The sequence below is a fragment of the Castor canadensis genome, chromosome 8, assembly GCF_047511655.1.
Source record: "Castor canadensis chromosome 8, mCasCan1.hap1v2, whole genome shotgun sequence".
In the NCBI taxonomy this organism is placed as follows: domain Eukaryota; kingdom Metazoa; phylum Chordata; class Mammalia; order Rodentia; family Castoridae; genus Castor; species Castor canadensis.
In genome coordinates this window covers 21476017-21493022 of record NC_133393.1, presented here as the reverse complement: position 1 = coordinate 21493022, position 17006 = coordinate 21476017, and the positions used below count along the sequence as shown (strand labels likewise).

The 17006-nt window shown below is 52.5% G+C and overlaps 1 protein-coding gene across 2 annotated transcripts; it reads right to left on the bottom strand.

Annotated features, from left to right (window-relative positions):
- Positions 1-625: 625 nt before the first annotated feature.
- Positions 626-15615, bottom strand: Lemd2 (LEM domain nuclear envelope protein 2). 2 transcript variants are annotated; one of them, XM_020164146.2, is made up of 9 exons: positions 14839-15583; positions 13344-13384; positions 11082-11157; positions 8520-8596; positions 7644-7723; positions 5892-6037; positions 4784-4885; positions 4607-4709; positions 626-2023 (listed from the first exon to the last, which is right to left on the bottom strand). In XM_020164146.2, the coding sequence occupies exons 1-9, from the start codon at positions 15563-15565 to the stop codon at positions 1873-1875; spliced, it is 1503 nt and encodes a 500-aa protein (XP_020019735.1). In that variant the 5' UTR covers positions 15566-15583; the 3' UTR covers positions 626-1872. The 2 variants fall into 2 exon arrangements, with proteins under 2 accessions (XP_020019735.1, XP_073938514.1); XM_074082413.1 differs by having other exon boundaries at positions 1889-2023; positions 4593-4709; positions 14839-15615.
- Between the last annotated feature and the right edge of the window lie 1391 nt (positions 15616-17006).

Here is a 17006-nt window from a genome sequence, read left to right as displayed (position 1 = left end):
CTTTGTCCACTCACCCACCAGGATTCTGGCAGTTGGGAACCTAACAGGTTGGTGCTCACATACCAGTGGTCACCCACAGTTGGGACTGGGTATGAACAGGAAGGTGGCACGACTGGTTGCAGACCCTGAAGGACCCAGCTCAAGAAGTGGCCTTCTCTTCCTGGGGTCCCTATGAAGAAGGCTCCCTCCTGCTCTTGGTGCCAAATTCAAAATGCCTGCAGCCTCCCATGCACCCCCTGAAACATCAGGGCCCCTCATATTTGCCATATGGTGGCCTCCTCAATGGCTGGACCTAGAAATAAGCCTGCTCCTTAGGGGGCATCACCATCTGCTGGGATGACTCTCCAATCCCACTCACCTTCCCTGCTCTTCCTCCTCCCCTCTCAGGGCTGGGATTGAGCATTTTGGGAGAGCTGCAGGGAACCTGAGGGGAGGTAAAAGTGGAGCTGAAGGAAAAAAGGTCTCACTCCTCACAGCCACCCTGCAGGGGGGATGGTCATATGGCTTTATGCAGCAAGCCCTTGCTCTACCCAGCTTACTCCCACCAAGTCCAGCAGTCCACAAATGGTCAGTCCTTGGCACTACTTGGGGTGAGAGGAAATGCACCATGAACAAAACACACATCTGATTTCAATAAATAGTTTATTTATCTAAATTTCAACCCTGATACTGAAGTCTGTTGCCCTGTTTCTTATTCTGGCTAGAGCCTGGTTGTAAGAACAGGGCCTTGCCACGGGCAGAGCTCAGATTCCAGCCCAGCTGATCATCCAGACATTAGAGGAAATGAGAGAGTATTGCTCAAATGAGGAGACTGGAGCTTTATTAAGGAAACAAAAATGCCAGGAAGTCCAGAAAGGGGCAGCCAGTGTCTTCTGGAGGCAGCTGTGCATCTCCTCTGGTTGCTCCCCTCTCCTGCCTGCCATGGAGAAGCCATGTGCGATGAGGTGTGCTGGAGAAGTTCTGCACGTAACTAAACTAATAAGGCCCCCCACTGGGTGTTTCTTGGGAGAGGGTGTCTGCGGGTGGAGCCAGCGGCAAGCACCGCTCAGTGTGGCGGCAGGGGGCACCATGTGGACCATGTGCCACACCTGGCCACCCTGCAAGTTCACCTTTAAACAACCCTGGATGAGAGAAGAGGGGAGGCCTGGGTCACAGTAAAACAAGGTGCTCTCAGGGACCTGGAACCAGCATTCTAGGTCCTATGCAACGCCTGGCTTTGGGTCTGAATTCACAACTCCTGTGAGAAGCACCACTGAGAAGCTGGTGGCTGTACAGCAACTGGACCCTCCTGGTCTCAGCCTCATGGCTCATGGCTCAGATTGCTATTCCTCCTGGGAGGCCATGCCTCAGCTCACATCTGACCCGAGGGTCTCTATAGTCACTTGTTCTAACTTCTAATAAGCGGCCAGTCCAGATGGAGGACAGGCTTTCTCCCCTCACCCTTGAGCTCCCAGGTTAACACCAGTGAAGGCACGTGGTCCAAGTGCTCCCCTATGCCCCTGCTGCCCCAACCCACCTCCCAAGCTACGGCACTCGCTGGCTGGCAGTGAGCTCCAGCTCACCAGCCTCACACTTGCCCAGCGGTCCTACCACTGCTGTACAGCAGTTCTACTGCTGCTGCCCTTGTCTCTTTTCTATTCAGGGAAAACAAAGCCTTCCCTTTTCTGCCAGCAAAATAGGCAGAGAAGATGGGCCTCACTCCAGCTTCTCCCTGCCACCCTAAAAGGAAACCCACATTTCCTCATAGAGGCCCCTGGAACAGGGCGGAATAAGCAGTCAAGGCAAGTGTGAACGCAGCACCACAGGTCTGTGCCCCTCGCCCTGGCCTGGGCTTTTGGGGACAGGCTGGCTGGAACAAGGTCCCAGCGAGACCTATCGCTCTGAGTCAGAGAAGGAGGAGGGCTTAGTCCACCTCCATACCAGCATGTCTTCCCCAGCCACTCGGTGGGACTCTGTCTGGATCCGGGATTCGTTGGAGGCCAAGAACTCAACAGCTCGGTCCCAAACCCGCTTCATGCGCCTCCTGCAATAGAGGGGGGTGGTAAGCAGAGGTCCAGTCCAGCTGGCTGTGTGCGACCTCCCCACAAAGGGGGATGTGTTTCCCAGCATCCAGGGAAGGAAGAGCTGTCAGGCACCAACATGACCAGTGTAGTGGACAGTAGTCTCTTGAGTCATAGAGAACTGACTCCTCACTCTTCTCTGTTCCAAAAGCCTTTGACTAGAGGGAGCAAAAAGGGCCATGGTATCAGGCACCCCGAGTCTCCAAGTGTGAGGGCTGGGCCCAGCTTGTCCACTTGCTGGAGCCTGTTTCCTGCATTGCCAGGCTGCCCATCACTGAGCTGAGTACATTGAATGCCTCATGTGGGCCAATTACAGACCGTCTGCTGGGCTGCTGCATCCAGACTCCACAGCACAGCAGGGAATGGAGATGAGTGGAGCATCTGACTGGGAGGGCAAGAAGCAGGGACCCACTCCCGGGAACCAGAGCTCCAAGGGGAGCCGCTCTGCTGGGTTGCTGGGTTCCTGGTCCTTCCCTGGGACAGCTCCATTCCCATCTCTTCTTCCCCATCAGACTAGACAGGAAGGTTCCAGAGCTGCTGGGAAGGGCTGCTTTCAGATCTTATCCTTCATGAGCCCCAATGTCACATAGGGTTACCAAGGAAGGGCAGAGGTAGTTTTTGGCATCCGTGTTAAATTACAGGAGCCCAGGGCTGGGTGAATGGGCTGCACAGCCTGCCATGCTGTACCGTGTCTTACTCAAGAGAACTAATGGCCAGTCTTGAAGAGTGTGCCTGTGGTAAACACTGACTCAGCAAGCTGTGAGGCCACCTCCTCAGCACTCTCCCCTTAGCACTTGTCACTACGTAATACCACACACTTTCCTTATGCTTCTAGTCATCTGTCTTCCTCTAGAACAAATGCTCCTGCATTGTCAGTGTCTTGCCATGAGTGTGTACCTGATGCACATAATGGGCATTCCACAAACATTTGCAGAATAAATGAAGGAAGGACAGCCTCTTTTCACCAGCCTTCAGCAAGGCAGTGGAAAATGCAATCAGGGAGGTTGAGTGAGCTGCCCATTGTCATAAGACTCCTGACAGGCCAGGAATCAGGCTGGCGTTTGAGTGCGCCAAGTGGCCTCCCCTGAGAGCTGGACAGTCATGTGACTGCTTGAGGACCCACAGCACTTGGTTCCTCAGGGTAGCACTGGCCACTAACTGACAGTGGACTCTTGCCAAGCTTTCTGCCTACCACCTTTCAGGGAGGGGAGGGCATGGCAGCTGTCAAGCATCCTAGCATCCTAGTGTTTTAAGAAATGTGTTTTGTTTTTTTTTTTTTTTCCTGTGACACTGGGGATGGAACCCAGGGCTTCATGCATGCCAGGAAAGTGCTCCATTACTGAGCCATGCCCCCTATAGACTCTTCATGTTTAAAATATTCCCGAAAAAAAAAAAATCCCACAAATGCTCTACCCTTCTGATTCCTTTTGGGCTGCACAGATAAGAGTGATGTCTACAATGACACTTGGGCAGCACAAAAGTGCCACCATCCACGGGACTCTGAGCAAGGTCCTTTACCTCCTTAATCCTCAATTTCTTCCGCTGTAAAATGGGCCCTCACTGCTCTCCTCTCTGTGGGTGGTGGACGGAGCAAATGTGGCTATGCAGAGCTCGGTGTACCCTGGCTCTCAGCAAGCTCTCAGCAAATGTGACCTCTAGTCATCAGCCTGCAGATGACAGTACTGGAACTGCTGGCTGCCTCCTGAGACTCTGCCTTCTCCTTCCCAACCTGGTGCACAAGTCCAGCAGTCACAGACTGTGTGGAAGGCACTGCAGCTGCGAATGGTGGCTGGTCCTTCCAACACAGCCACATGCCTGGAAGCTGATCCTACAGACCACTGTGAAGCTCTGCTTTTAATTACATGCCTGCGCACGTGTGTGTGCATGCGGGGAACTGGACAATGGTGCTATAGGGTGTCCTGTGGGTCTTGCCAATGACAGACTCACAGAGACAAGGAACTGACTCTGACTAATGGAACCTCAACACATGTGCCCCAAGGCCACTGGGAAGGGTTTCTCTGGATTGTGACAGAGCAACAGGAAGCCAACTTCTCCTCTGCAGCTGTGACAAGGAAGACGTTGCTCTAGCTGCTGGTGGCCACCATCTCACAGCCATGAGGGACCAACTTGCTGACAGTGTCCACAGGGAAGGTGGGGTCAGGAGCATCACAGAGAAATGGAGCCACAGAGCTGGCTGTTCTGTGCCCAGAGCTCCCATTACTCCACTGTGGGGACCATCAGACCCTCCACAGCAGAAGCCTGAGAGAGGGGACTCTATGACCTGTAGCCCAAAGCATGGCAACTGGCATCAGCACTGACAGCCTCTCTAAGGAGGGTGGCCTGTGCTTCTGTATGTCCTGTCTAGCTCATTCTGCCATAGAGCCAAGCCTACTGCATGAGAGGCAGGACAATGACCCCTCAAGACAATGGGAAGAGCTGCCCTCAGCTGATGGCTGATGTCAGCCTCTGGGCTTCCTTCTTTGGGGCTTAGTGGGGTCAGGCCCTGCTTCCCCTCACCCCAACAATACTTACCAGGGAGGACTTACCGGCTTTGAGGAGGGATGAGGGTGTCGCGCACATGCAGGATGCCCACATATGGGTAGCGCTCCATGTCCTGCTCCCAGTCCACATAGTGATCCTGGACCACGTCTGCAGGAGAGAGCACACTGTTCAGTGTGAGTCCCTGGCGGCATGGGCAGCCCTTTTGTCAGGGGGTCACGCACCTATGATCTTCTTCACCATCTCATACATGGCCTGCTCTTCCTCCTCTAACTTCCGCCATCGATACTTCAGAAGGATCAGAAGCCCCCATAGAAAGGCCAAGCCTGTGAGAGAACAGAACACTGTCAACTCCTGGTCTCTCCTCTGGCATTCAGGGGCTCAGTGAAGGTCCCTGTGGCAGGATACAATGCGGGAGGCCAAGTGCCTTTGCACTTACTTTGTGTTAGGTATGAGGTGAGCATGCAGGAAATGAGGACACAGACAGACATACAGAGGGAGGATGGGCTATGAAGTGATCATCTTCCTCCCGCTGCTGTGACCAGTAGCATTCTCAGCCATCCAGACCTTGGCCCCTCCCAACCTCAATCTGGTCTTTCATGTCCTCCCTTGTGAACCTGAACCAGTGTTTCATACACATATCCACTCTGGGCCCTTTGTGTTCTGAGATGCTGCGGCCAATAATGATTTCCAGCCTGATGGCATGGGGGTGTGCTGTGCACAAAGTGACCTGTGATTTGTAGCACCAGCTATCTCTGGAGAGCTGTGGTCTCTGTGCTCTGGCCTTTTGCCTTCAGAGACACCCAAGGTCTCTGCTCAAAGGTGGCCTCAAGGCTGGGAGATAAGACCAGCTCTCTTGCTCAGCACAGCACCCTGTGTCCTCCCTGCTTTCATCAGGTATCTGGAGCTCTCCAGGAGATGTTTACACTTTTTAGGGAGTAAAATTAGGCCAAGATCCCACTGTGTTGCCAGCCTGGAGCTGGTCTGCATGCTAGGATCCTGGCAGAGCCACAGGAAGCAATGCTGCTTGATTCCTGCCTGGCCCACTCTCTCTCAGGGAAGCACAGTCCCCTGCCCTATATCAAGGACATTTCTAGTTGTCCTAACACTCCCACCACCAATCTCCAAAGGTAAAGACAGCCCAGGGCAGAGACTGACTTGTTCTTCTCCTCTGTTTTATTAAGATAGACCTCGGGTTCACCAGAGGTCTATCTGGTGAATTTCTCTAATTCATCATTCAAGCCCAGGAGGACGCTGAGCTGTGCTCTGGAGCACTGCTTGCAAAGAGGCTGATGGAGAGGGAACGGAGAGCACAAGGCAGACAGGACTTACACCAGAAGAAGATGAGCACATTGGTGACAGCAGTGAGCAGAGCGCGGCTCAGGCGGCAGCCAACGCCCATACGGGGTCGAGCGGACTCTAGGCAGACCACCTTGTCCACAGTAGTCACCAACTCAGACGGATCTTCCCCTTTCAACCTGAAACAGGATGCAGGGCTCTTAATGTGTTCCACAGACAGCTCTGGGGAACTGTGGTACAAGCCCTACTTTACACAGGAAGAAGTAAGAGGTAAAGAAAGGAGGGGCCAGAAGCCTCTACTGGCTAATGGAACAAGTTTGGTATCTTAGTTGTGCTCTTTCCAGAAATTTCCCACATTGGTTTCTTAGAAAGACAACAGCTTTAAAGACGGCAGCAAGCTTGAACCCCCACCGTTAAAGTGACGTCCCCCTATGTCGGGTCTTTGACAGCCTCTCTCAGCGTGCAGAAGATTAAACTGTAAATTGGATTCCCACCTCCCAGCATAGAGCAGTAGAAATGTTTACGGAATCTCTGGCTTTGCAATCACAAGGCAAGAACTGAAAGACAGGATCTGGGAGCCTGTGCTTTTCCTCCGTGATGAGTTCACATAAGCTGCTTAAGTGTAAAGATCATGGGGCACCCGTGAAGCTCATGGTGAATGGGAACCACCAGGCTGTCCAAGGCCAGGCCCCTGCCACATCACCTCCTCCATCATGGACAGGGAGGTGTCAGCATCTTTGGGGACTCATATGCCTGAGCCCTCTTCTAGCCAGGTGACCCAAGAGCATAACACTATGCTCTGGAATGACTGGTATCTAGTGTCCTGATATCTTGAGACCCACTTTCAATACAGACCATCTGAGTGGTTCAGCCATCTCCCAGCTGCCTTCCCCAGCATGAAAAGGCAAGTGTCATCACTTTTCTGGGTTAGCAGCTCCAGCACACTGCAGAGGGGAGAATCCCTATTCCCCTCCGCCTTTTCCAACACAGGGAAATCGCTTAACACTCAGGGCAGCAGTATTTTAAGCCAGCATATTTTAACCGTGCCTTGCATCTAGTTATTGTGCTTTAGGCCGAGCTACCCAAGGGGCTCCACTGGATACACTGCTGATGGAATTAGTAATTTGGGCAGATTATACAGGAAGTGAACAAAACCCTTGAGTGCATGTTAATATCAGAGTTGGAGCCCGAGCAGAGATCCTGACAAACACAGAGCCAGGGAAGGGGCTTGTGACTTTACTCAGGTAAGGGGTCCCCTCCCCAGGGCTGCCTGGCTGTGAGCTGGTATACCCTTCCCCCACTAAGCAGCTGCATGGGGCCTTTCAGCCTCCTGAAAAGGCAGCTATCTCTGCTAACAGTGCTTGCCAGTGATGATAAAAACCAGGCGAGGTGGAAACTGCCCAGTCAGAATAAAATTCAGTATTTCCCAACCAATTTCCATACTGAGTAAACTAACACGCAGAATCATTTCATCTCCAAATGAGACTGCGTATCCCAGGAAAAAGCTCCTTCCCCAGCAATTGCAGGTGGAAGAATCAAGTAGGCAGATAGTGACTTGAGGCAGCACTGGCTGAGACACCAGGCAAGCATCCACTGCTCCCTACCCTGCAGCCTCTTCTTGACTGGCTCTAAGCCTAGCCCACTGGCTGAGTGGGGACAGCCGAGACTAACCTCACACCTGAGACCCTCTGCTAAGCACAGGAGGCAGCCGAAGGGGAAAGACAGTGGCCAGCTAGCTGTGTGCCACCCCCCGAAGTCACCTTATGCCGCCCCACCCACACTCACCAGATGCCCACGTCCTTGTTACTGCTCAGTATCCAGGTCAGTGCGGCTTCAAACCTGGCAGAGGAGCTGCTGGTCACATTCTGGGGGCAGAAGGTTGGGGGGAAGAGATTAGTTCTACTGCTGGGCTGCGCAGCCCTCTCCAAGTCCTACACAGGCCCCAAGGCTCCGTCCCACTAGATGAACAGCATACTGGCAGGAAGGAAATCTGCGGTGATGAGCTAGGAAGACACTTGCTCCAGAGGAGGTGATTCGGAAGCAACAGGAAAACAGGATAGTGCTGAGGCTAAATTACTAGGCCAGAGACTCACAGCTCATCTTGTGGTGAAATGAAAAAGAGCATCAGGGTGAGGAGCAGGGGCTGGCAGCCAGTCTCAGTTGTGGAGCCTCAGAAAGCCCCTGACCCTCTCCAGGCCTCAGTTTCCTCATCTGTAAAATGCAAATTGAACTATATGACCCCTGAGGTCCTTAACAGCTCCAGGGTGTCATAATTTTACCATCCAGAGAGCACGGAGAAAATCAAACAGACCAGGGGACAGAATGGACAGGTTAAATGTGTCTCGTGAAAGCTTCTGGGAAGGGAGAGGGATGAAAAAAGCAGGAGCAAGAAAGAGGGCTCCTTAGCAAGGGGCCGCCTGCCCGTGCTCAGCATACCTCTGGGGCACAGTTTCCTCCATGGCTGCTTTAACTTAAGGCAGCCTAATGTCCACTAAGTTGAAAGAAAGAAGAGAAAGAAAAAGAGAGAGACAGTGCAAGAAAGAAAGTGAAAAAGCTGTGAAGCTAATGAAAACGAAAAGAGAAAAACCCTGCAGGGCTGGAAGGATCAATGTGAAGGCAGCGGTTCCCTCCCCGGAAAGGGAGAAGCCACAGTCCACTTACCGCGAGGTATTCCTGGGCTTCCAGAACAGGAATGCATTTGCTTTTCAGCTTCTCTGGATTTCCACACTCAAAATTACCTTAGAGAGAGGGAAAAAAAGGGACACATTCAAACATAGAGAAGAGGTGAAAAAAAAATTACTCTGAAATGGACTAAAAATGCAGCAAGAATCAAGCCATCAGCTCTAATCAGGAGCATGTGGCCTGGCAGCTCTGGCTTCCATGGGGCATCTTCACTCCGCAGCAAGATCAAAAGCCACTTAGCTTGGATCAATTCCAGATCATTAAAACCTGACCTGCAAAGCAGTGCGGAGATTTGCATTAAAAGACTAAAAAGCTGCCCAATACCAAGGTCTGTTTGCAATTGATCCCTAAAAGGATCAGACAGACAGCTCGGGAAGGTACCAGAATGACACTATAAATAAACACAGCCTGGGAAAAAAGAAAGGCTGTGGGCACCAGAGGGATTTTGATCATGACACGGGCTGGCATCCTGGAATGCCAAGCCCATTGTTTTGAAGGGCCATGGAGAGAGATGTCTAGAATGGCTCCAAGAAGGAAGAGAGTGTGTGTCTTGGGCAGTGGGGCCTCAGCTGACAGGCAAAGGGCAGCGACTCTGAGCACAGTGTGAGGCCAGTTCCCACTTAGCTTGGAACTGATAACTCCCCCTTAGTCCTGCCCAGGCTTCCCCGCCCAGCTCAAGAGTCATCTCCTGAGAAGCCTCAGCCCATGGGGCGAACTTGCTTTAGACTTGGTAGCCTGTTACAGCCCTTGGCTCTCCTTCACATGGCCGTGATTTACTTTACTGCTTCACACTATTTCATGTGGATCAATTACATTCCCTGAGAGCAGAGACAGCACAGGGTGAGGCAAACACAAGATCCTTGACACTCACTCATGGCCTGCCCTCCATGATTGCCCTCTCTACCTGACCTAGCCTAGGGAACTGGGGCTACTTAGTCTCCATGTGCATTTGCATGCTGGGGTGGTGGGGGAAGGAGCAGTTCTTCCTTGAGAATGAATTCAGTCTGTTCCTCACCCCCAACACAGTCAAATCCTCCCACTTCAAGGACGATCTGATGCTGCGTGTCCCCCAACACCAGGATGGTACCTCCCATCCTCTTGCTCCCACCTGGGCTAGGCCTGCGCTGGCCAGGCCTGCTTGACCACCTTGCTAGCCTCTTGATTGGTTTCTTCTTGTCCCCTTTCCAATAAAATTTTAAAATGAGTCTGCTTAAATGATACTGTGCCACTCAAGCTGTTGGTGCATTTGCCTTCCTGGCACCTGGCTCTCAGCACATCACTTCCCTGGTCAAAACTGCCCTGGCCCTTCCTGCCTGCTGGATCAAGCTCCAGTGGACTGGCATCCATGGCTATCCACAGTGGGGCCCAACTGGCAGTTGCAAACTTCATTCCCTCTTTTTCTCTTTCCCCTGTAAAGTCCATTTCCCTGTCTCTGCCCTCTCTGGTACTTTCTTGCCTCTTAGGCCTGTCCCCTGCCCCTACCCCACATAACCAGTCCTACCTGGCTGGCACAGAGTCTCCCTTCCCTGTGACACTTTCCTGACTGCTCCAACTAAAAGGCTTGTGCCTCTTGAAATGAGTAGCTGTTTGTTTCTCAGCTAATCCAATCTTATATCACCTGGCTAGGACAGTAAGTGGTCTTTCTCTTCATAGGCAGAACCCTGAGTGAACCACGTCATATCCTACAAGGGCTAGCACAGTGCCCAGGCCACAGCTGATCCCCAACAGTAGGAGGGGGAAGGGTCAGGGCCCACACTCCCCCTTAGCCTGTCTCAGTGACACCTATGCTCTCCTACTGCCCCCGCCTTGAGTGCAACAGGTGCCAGGGCCCTCAAAGGCACAGGCCAGGACCAAAATGGTGGGTGGGATGGAGGAGAAACAGCCACTAGGACCCTGTGTTGGGAGTTTCTCCACTCCAGGATGCACATAGACTTCCTGTGGATCTTAAAACAGTAGAAGACCTTGCGAGATGGCTTCCAGAGAGCACTTTGGGGTGCTGGGAGCCCTCCCCTAGAGCATAGCATGTGACTCTCATCTTGTAGGAGACAGATGGAGATCACTTGGTCAGACAGGAAGACAGAGGCCCTGAGAAGATCAGGGATTGTTCAAGTCCCAGCAGCCAGAGGGCACAATCAGGACCAGGTGTAACACCAGGGCCTACCACACAGACCACATGCTACCTGCACAGGTAAGAGAACTTTTCCCTTGGTCTGGTTAACCATCTGGTTCAGGGAGGTCCCCAGGGTGGAGGACAAAGGCTCTGAGAAGACCCAGGGCCCAGTCCCTCCAACCAATATAAAACAGCAGGCTTCCCAGAGAAGGGGAAACATCTGCTGAAAGGCCTGTGCACCTGCAGGACCATGGGGTTCTTTAAAGAGAAGCAATAGCCAAACATGTACTGCCCCCAGTGTAACGCTCAAAAAAGATGTGTCCGTGGGAAAGTCAGAAGATGAGACTTGGCTTCTGAATACATCTTTTGGGGACGGCACGGGATGTCACTACCTGACTAATCAGGGCCATCGGGGCTTGGTGGCTACTCACCGGCTTGGATGGCCAGGTAATTGTATAGTTCATGCAGCAGCTCCAGCAAGGCTGCCTTCTGCTTGGCCTGGCAGAACTGAAAGGCCAAGGAAAAGTGGTCAGCACACATCTGCCTGACAGTTTCTACCTCTCCAGCCCCACTGCCAGTACATTCGGATGCAAGGAACATCTCCTAATTTTAAAAGATAAAAACAAATTCCGCAGAGTGAGGGCCCAGGGAGAGAGGTGATAAATATCAGGTCACGAGACTGAAGGACACTGTAAAAGTGGAGGCAGAAGCATGAGCAGACACATGAAAGGATGGACATCACACCCTGGAGGCTCCAGGCCTCTTCCCTGAAGTGCAGCCAGTAAGAGCGGCTGGTGAACACAGTAGCTCAGCATCCTTGGAGGAAGAAGCAATGACTGCTGGAGCTTGCCCAGCTCGGAGGGGACAGGACAGAATATCGGTGACTGTGGGCTTGTCTCCCTGTCAGGTCACTCTCATCTGTTTATGTGGAACCTGGGGAGGGGGATCCCATCTGAGGAAGGACTGTTGTGAGGACTTGGTGTGAGCTCACATACAACCACTTGGCAAGGGCTGACACCACCTAAAGGAACGGGACAGAAGGCACCAGACGATGAAATGGCCTGATTAAGACAACACACCCACTCCCAGTCTGTCTCCACATTCTACACAGCACAAAGACAAAGAAAAACACAGTGTCCAAGTCCTCAGCCACCAGAAGGGGAAAGAACACTTATCTGATACTCAAATGTCTGTCTGGGTTCTAGGTGAGCTGGGATACTCCCACAGAAGGAAACTTTCAGCAAGACCTTCACCATGCCCAAGAAAAATGTTGCCACCCACCTGCTCACCCTCCATAAAGGTCAAGGGCACCCCATGAAGTCAGCCCGACAAACCTGTGTGGATAGGGCCTAGACCCAGCTGTTCCATGCTGAGGCAGATTGGTTACAAATGTGAAATATCTGGAGTTTGAAGCCCTGCCTGGCAGGAGCTAGAAGCCATCCGCTCACTAAGTACGTCTGGCAGGGACCTGGAGGGTACCTGTCTAGGCTCACATGCCCAGCTCAGAGAAGGGCCAGGGGGCACTTAAGAGTCTGATACATTTAGAAATGTGGAAGAACAACAAATAGAAACCAGGGAACCCTTTTCTAATTCAAGGGCAAACAAAACTACCATCACCAGAGGAGTCATACAGGTTATTTTTTCCTGGTTTTGTTTTGTCTTTAAAACTCTAGCTTTCCCTTTGGCCACCTGTTTCTGGGCCGGTTCCTCTAATCATCAACTGCAGCTTTTATGATGGAAGGCAGATTAAATTTATGAATCTGTTTTTGCAAAAACAATTGGGAAGCAAGGATCTTTGGTGAATGAGTGCAATAAATGAATGTTATAAAACACCCCCAAATATGACGCATCAGAAGCCAAGGACAAATAAAACCAGTTATCTGCCGCAGGGTGGCCTTCATTAACATGGGCTAGAGTCAACGCAGGGGCGTCTGTCCCAATGACCATGCATCATTTCTTTCCCAGCCCCCGGGCTGTGGAGGCCTGGCACTGCACACTTAATAATTAGACTACTAAGTCATGCCCTCTGGCAGCACACAACTCCTCCTGGTAGGATTTATGACCTGAAAATTTACTGCTTCCTATCTTCCCTAGACTATCACCAGAACCAGAAGCCCGGCTGCTTGCTAATGTTGCTTACATGATTCATAAATGGATGGGGTCACTCACCTTCCCCAAATATTATTTGTAGGGAACATTAGGGCTTCATAAAACAAATCTAAACATAGACTAAGAGGGCTAATTCCACTCGCTACGTGTTTCAAACCAACCCCTGAAGGTGTCAAGTCAGAAGCGCATTTTCAGAGCCACAGACATCCATCTACCAGAGAACCAGCCTCCTGAGGCTTTGAAACTGCCTGCCCTTCTTCCTGATGCCAGGGAGCTCGACAGGTCCTCCAACAACCCACTGCATCTCCCTGGACCGACTTAGGCAGAAGATCAAAGTCCCCGAAGCTACAACTGATGGGAGAGATTTGGTAACAAGCCCTGGATTGGATCTCTACATTTCATGTATTGCTTCACTGCCACAATTGAGTCTGACACAAACATCACAAAACATGATGTGATTCTGGTACATGATGGTAAGCACTCCCTGAAAATGACCCTGTTATGATTCTTTTCTGGGGGAGTTTACCTCCTGATGGAGGTTAGCATCCTCAGGAGAATAGTAAAAACAAGAAACTCAAACTCACCTCGTCTGTTTTTCTCTCACAGTCCACTGGCAGTAATTTCACTGAGGCCAAGAAAAGAAACAGAGGAGATTAAAAGTGTGGGGTAAGGAAAACAAAAAGAAGCCTCTCTCAAAATCCAGGGGGAGTAAAACATTACTGACACAAGGGTGGGGAATGGAAAGGTGTCATCTACATGTGGCACTTTAAAGTACAGAAAGAATAAAGGGTTTCCCAATCCTGGACTAGGAATTTGGATAGCTGGGTCCTCATCCCAGCTGAAAATGAATAGTCATACGTTTCTGGGCAATTCAACCACTCAGAACCTGTTTCCCCATCTGTAAAATGAGATCAAATGAGACCTTGCTTAATTCAGAGTTAAGCAACAATATACAGGACAGTTTTATGAACTATAAACAATGATATGTTAAGCAGGAATTAGTACCATTATGGGAGGAAACCTCCTGGTAAATCCCAGTATGCATTCCCAAGGCTGTTTTAAAGCATCTCAGTAGTGAGTACCAATATGGCACCATGTGACATCACCAGCGTGGTTATAGTACCATGACACTGGGGTCTGGTTAATTTCTCCAACACATCCATAAACTATTCACAGAGTTATAAACTGCTCTTGCAGTGCAAAAATCATTTGGGTGTCTGCCTAAGTCTGTGATCCTAGGCCCACAGACTTGTACACACCCAAACATCTGCTTGTCACAATAATTAAGACATAACTCAGCTTTTCCCTGTATTTCAGCTGTTCCTGCTGGGCATGGAAAGATGTGGCCTTGATTGGAGGCTGGGAAGAGTTTTAATCACATTCAAACTTTCCAAAGAATATTAAAAGTTGGTGAACTGAGTTGTCATTTTATAGCTAAATTTATAATAGAATGATCTCTATGTTGCTTCCTGTTGTGTCTAGTAGTGTAACTAAGTGTAGAGAGAAGGCAGCTATGAGTGTCCTAAATCACATACCCTCTCCTAACAGAGTCCACCAGAGTGCTGAAAGGATAACCGCCCCCGCTGGTATCAGTTTAAGCTTTTCAAAAGGTTCTCCCACACCTGTTCCACAGGCAGGGCTAGAATTCTTTTGAGAATGAGGACCCAACGGTCTGTAGAAGTGGAATGAGGGGAACCATCCCCAACCAGATACTACGTGCGGAATCTGGGGAGCCTTCAAATGGGCACTAGTGTGTGAGTGTGCAGGAGATCAAAAGGGAAGAACAGAACCAAAACGGGAAGGGATGGGCCTCTCTTTAGAGCGGTGTGGCTTTCTCTCCAGAGGGAAAACCAGAGATTGGGGTGGCACTCATCGGGCACGTGGCTGAGAGAGAGGCATAAGGGAGGGCGAGGGCAGAAAAGAACAGGGGAGAGCGAAGGCAGAGATTACTGCAGATGCTGGGCAGAGGGGAAGCGCGGGCTGGAGGTGAGACAGTCCGGAGGCCGCTGACAGGGTGTGAGCCCGGGCTGGGGGCCGCCCACGCCCCCCGGCCCTCCCCTGCGCCGGCCCGGGACGTACTGTTGTCCTCCGCCTCCTGCGGCGCCGAGGGCTTGCCCATCTTCACCCAGAGGATGCCCAGGAAGACGAGTAGCAGCCCCAGGCTGGCACAGAGCAGAAGCCGGGACAGGCAGCGCTCCAGCCGCCGCCCCGCCTCGGGCCGGGCCCGCGCCGCGCCCGCAGAGCCCGCTCGCGTGGCCCGCAGGCCGGGGCGCGGGTCAGGGCTGAGGAGGGCGGAGGGCGGCCGCGCCGAGGCCGGGGACGCGGCCCACCAGCGGCGGGCCGGGCCCAGTGCGGCCCTGTCGGGCGTCCGGGCGTCCTCGTCCTCCTCGGAGCTGCCCCTGACCGAGGCGCGGCGCCGGAGCGGCGCAGGGCGGGCGGGATAGGCAAGGCCGCGATTCCCAGCCCAGGAAGCGGCGGAGGCCCCGAAGTCGCCATAGGCCCCTGAGGTCCTGTAGGCCGGGCCCGAGGCCGGCGGGGAGAGCCAGGGTTCCGCCCGCACAGAGGCCGCGGCGGGCCGGGCGCGCAGCGGCGCCTCCTCGCGTAGCCGGGCCTCCTCCCGCAGAGGCTCCTGACCCCGCGGCCGAGCCTCCTCCCGCAGCCGCTCCTCGTCGCGCAGCCGGGCCTCGCCACGCAGGCGGCGCAGCTTGTTGCGGTAGACGTCCCGAGTGGTGTCGGTGATGGGTCCTGGCTGGAAGCCCAGGGCCTGCAGCTCCCGCCGCAACTCCAGGTCCGACAGGCCGGCCATGGCCAGGACGCCGCCCCCCGCCCGCCCCTGGCGCGCACCGCACCCGGAACTGCTACCGCCGGCAGCGGCGGCGGAGCGGGCGGGGCCGCGCGCCATGATGGGAAGGTCGGCTCCGGACGCCATGTTGGGAAGGTCGGCTCCTGGCCGATGTGTCCGCCATAATAAGGAGGTCTGATTTGGCACTAGAGCCGCCATGTTAGGGAGGTCAGACTGGATTTTTTTTTTTTTTCTTTTTCTTTTTTTCTTTTCAACTCTTGCTCTACCCTCTCTTTCCCTTGTCAGCTAGATCTAGCTGTGTTTATCACAGATCCGCCACCCCTAATGCTGTCACTGTCACGTGGTAGACATTCAATAAAGTGTTGATTTAATGGATGAATTACTTAATGGTTAAAGACAAGCCACTGCCAAGAGTCAGCAGATGAGATCATTTGCCAATCTCTGTGCTTGGGGACAGATAGGAAATTGGGTTTTATTTGGGTAGAGTAGGCCCCAGTATGCTCCTAGACCCTGTCCTGACTTCAGAATGCTGCGGATGGTCCTCAGACATGCACTCGGTGACAGCTGAGCACCAAGTGTATGCAGCCCTGCCATAGGACAGGCTCTGCCCCTCACTATGCTCAAGCCTCCACCTGGAGGCAGAAAAGTCCTGGTCATTGGTGAGCAGGTGAGGCTATTCAGAGGAAGCCATGGGGCTGGTGACACGAATTTCATAAGGAGAGATGGGTAGGGGGAGACCCCGAGGCCCAGTCTTGTTGCCTCGGTGGTTTGGGATGTGGGCTCCGGAGCCAGAGAGTTTGATTTCCATTCCCAATTCCACAACTATTAGATGTGTGATCACATCCAATTAACATTCCTAGCCTGTTTGCCAGAAACTCTCATTGGGCTGCTGTGAGGATTAGAAACGGTAATTTGTGTAGGGTGTTTAGAACCGTGCCTGGCACATGCTCATCCTTATTTATACTTAACCCAAATCTTTGCAGCCAGTGCTGTGCAGAGCCTCCCACAGGGCAGGTGGTTTGGTTACATGAAGGCTCTTAGCAGGAACCCCTAAGGAAAGGAAGGGTAGTGGTGGCAAATGGAAATAGAGCTGCAGTTCATTGCCTTACTCCACCCCCTCCCTCTTCCTATTCCTTCCACATCCTTCATCAACTCCCTTTCCCAAACATTTATTGTTTCTCTCCCTCCCCATCCTCCTCCTCCCTGGGATCTCCCTATAGCTTTATCCAACAGTCCTATAGTTGCCCCCCCATGTCTGTCCCTCCCCTCCCTGGGCCCCTGGGCCATGCTCCTCTGTCAGGGTTTTGCATTCCTGCCACTTGCTCCACGTGGGGGGTATTCAACGCTGGTCACATCGCTGGGAAAATTACAGCCTCCACTAGGTCAGGCTTCTGTTGTTAGCCTCCCTTTCTCCCCAACTTAGCTGCTCCCATGTGGTGAGATT

Excerpts from the sequence above, each read along its gene's own strand:
- Lemd2 (XM_020164146.2), bottom strand. The coding sequence starts at position 15,565 with ATGGCCGGCCTGTCGGACCTGGAGTTGCGGCGGGAGCTGCAGGCCCTG. Across the intron at positions 11,158-13,343 it reads GTGAGAGAAAAACAGACGAG|TTCTGCCAGGCCAAGCAGAA; the intron begins GTGAGTTTGAGT and ends TTGGCCTTTCAG. Across the intron at positions 4,886-5,891 it reads TGTGCTCATCTTCTTCTGGT|GCTTGGCCTTTCTATGGGGG; the intron begins GTAAGTCCTGTC and ends GTTCTCTCACAG.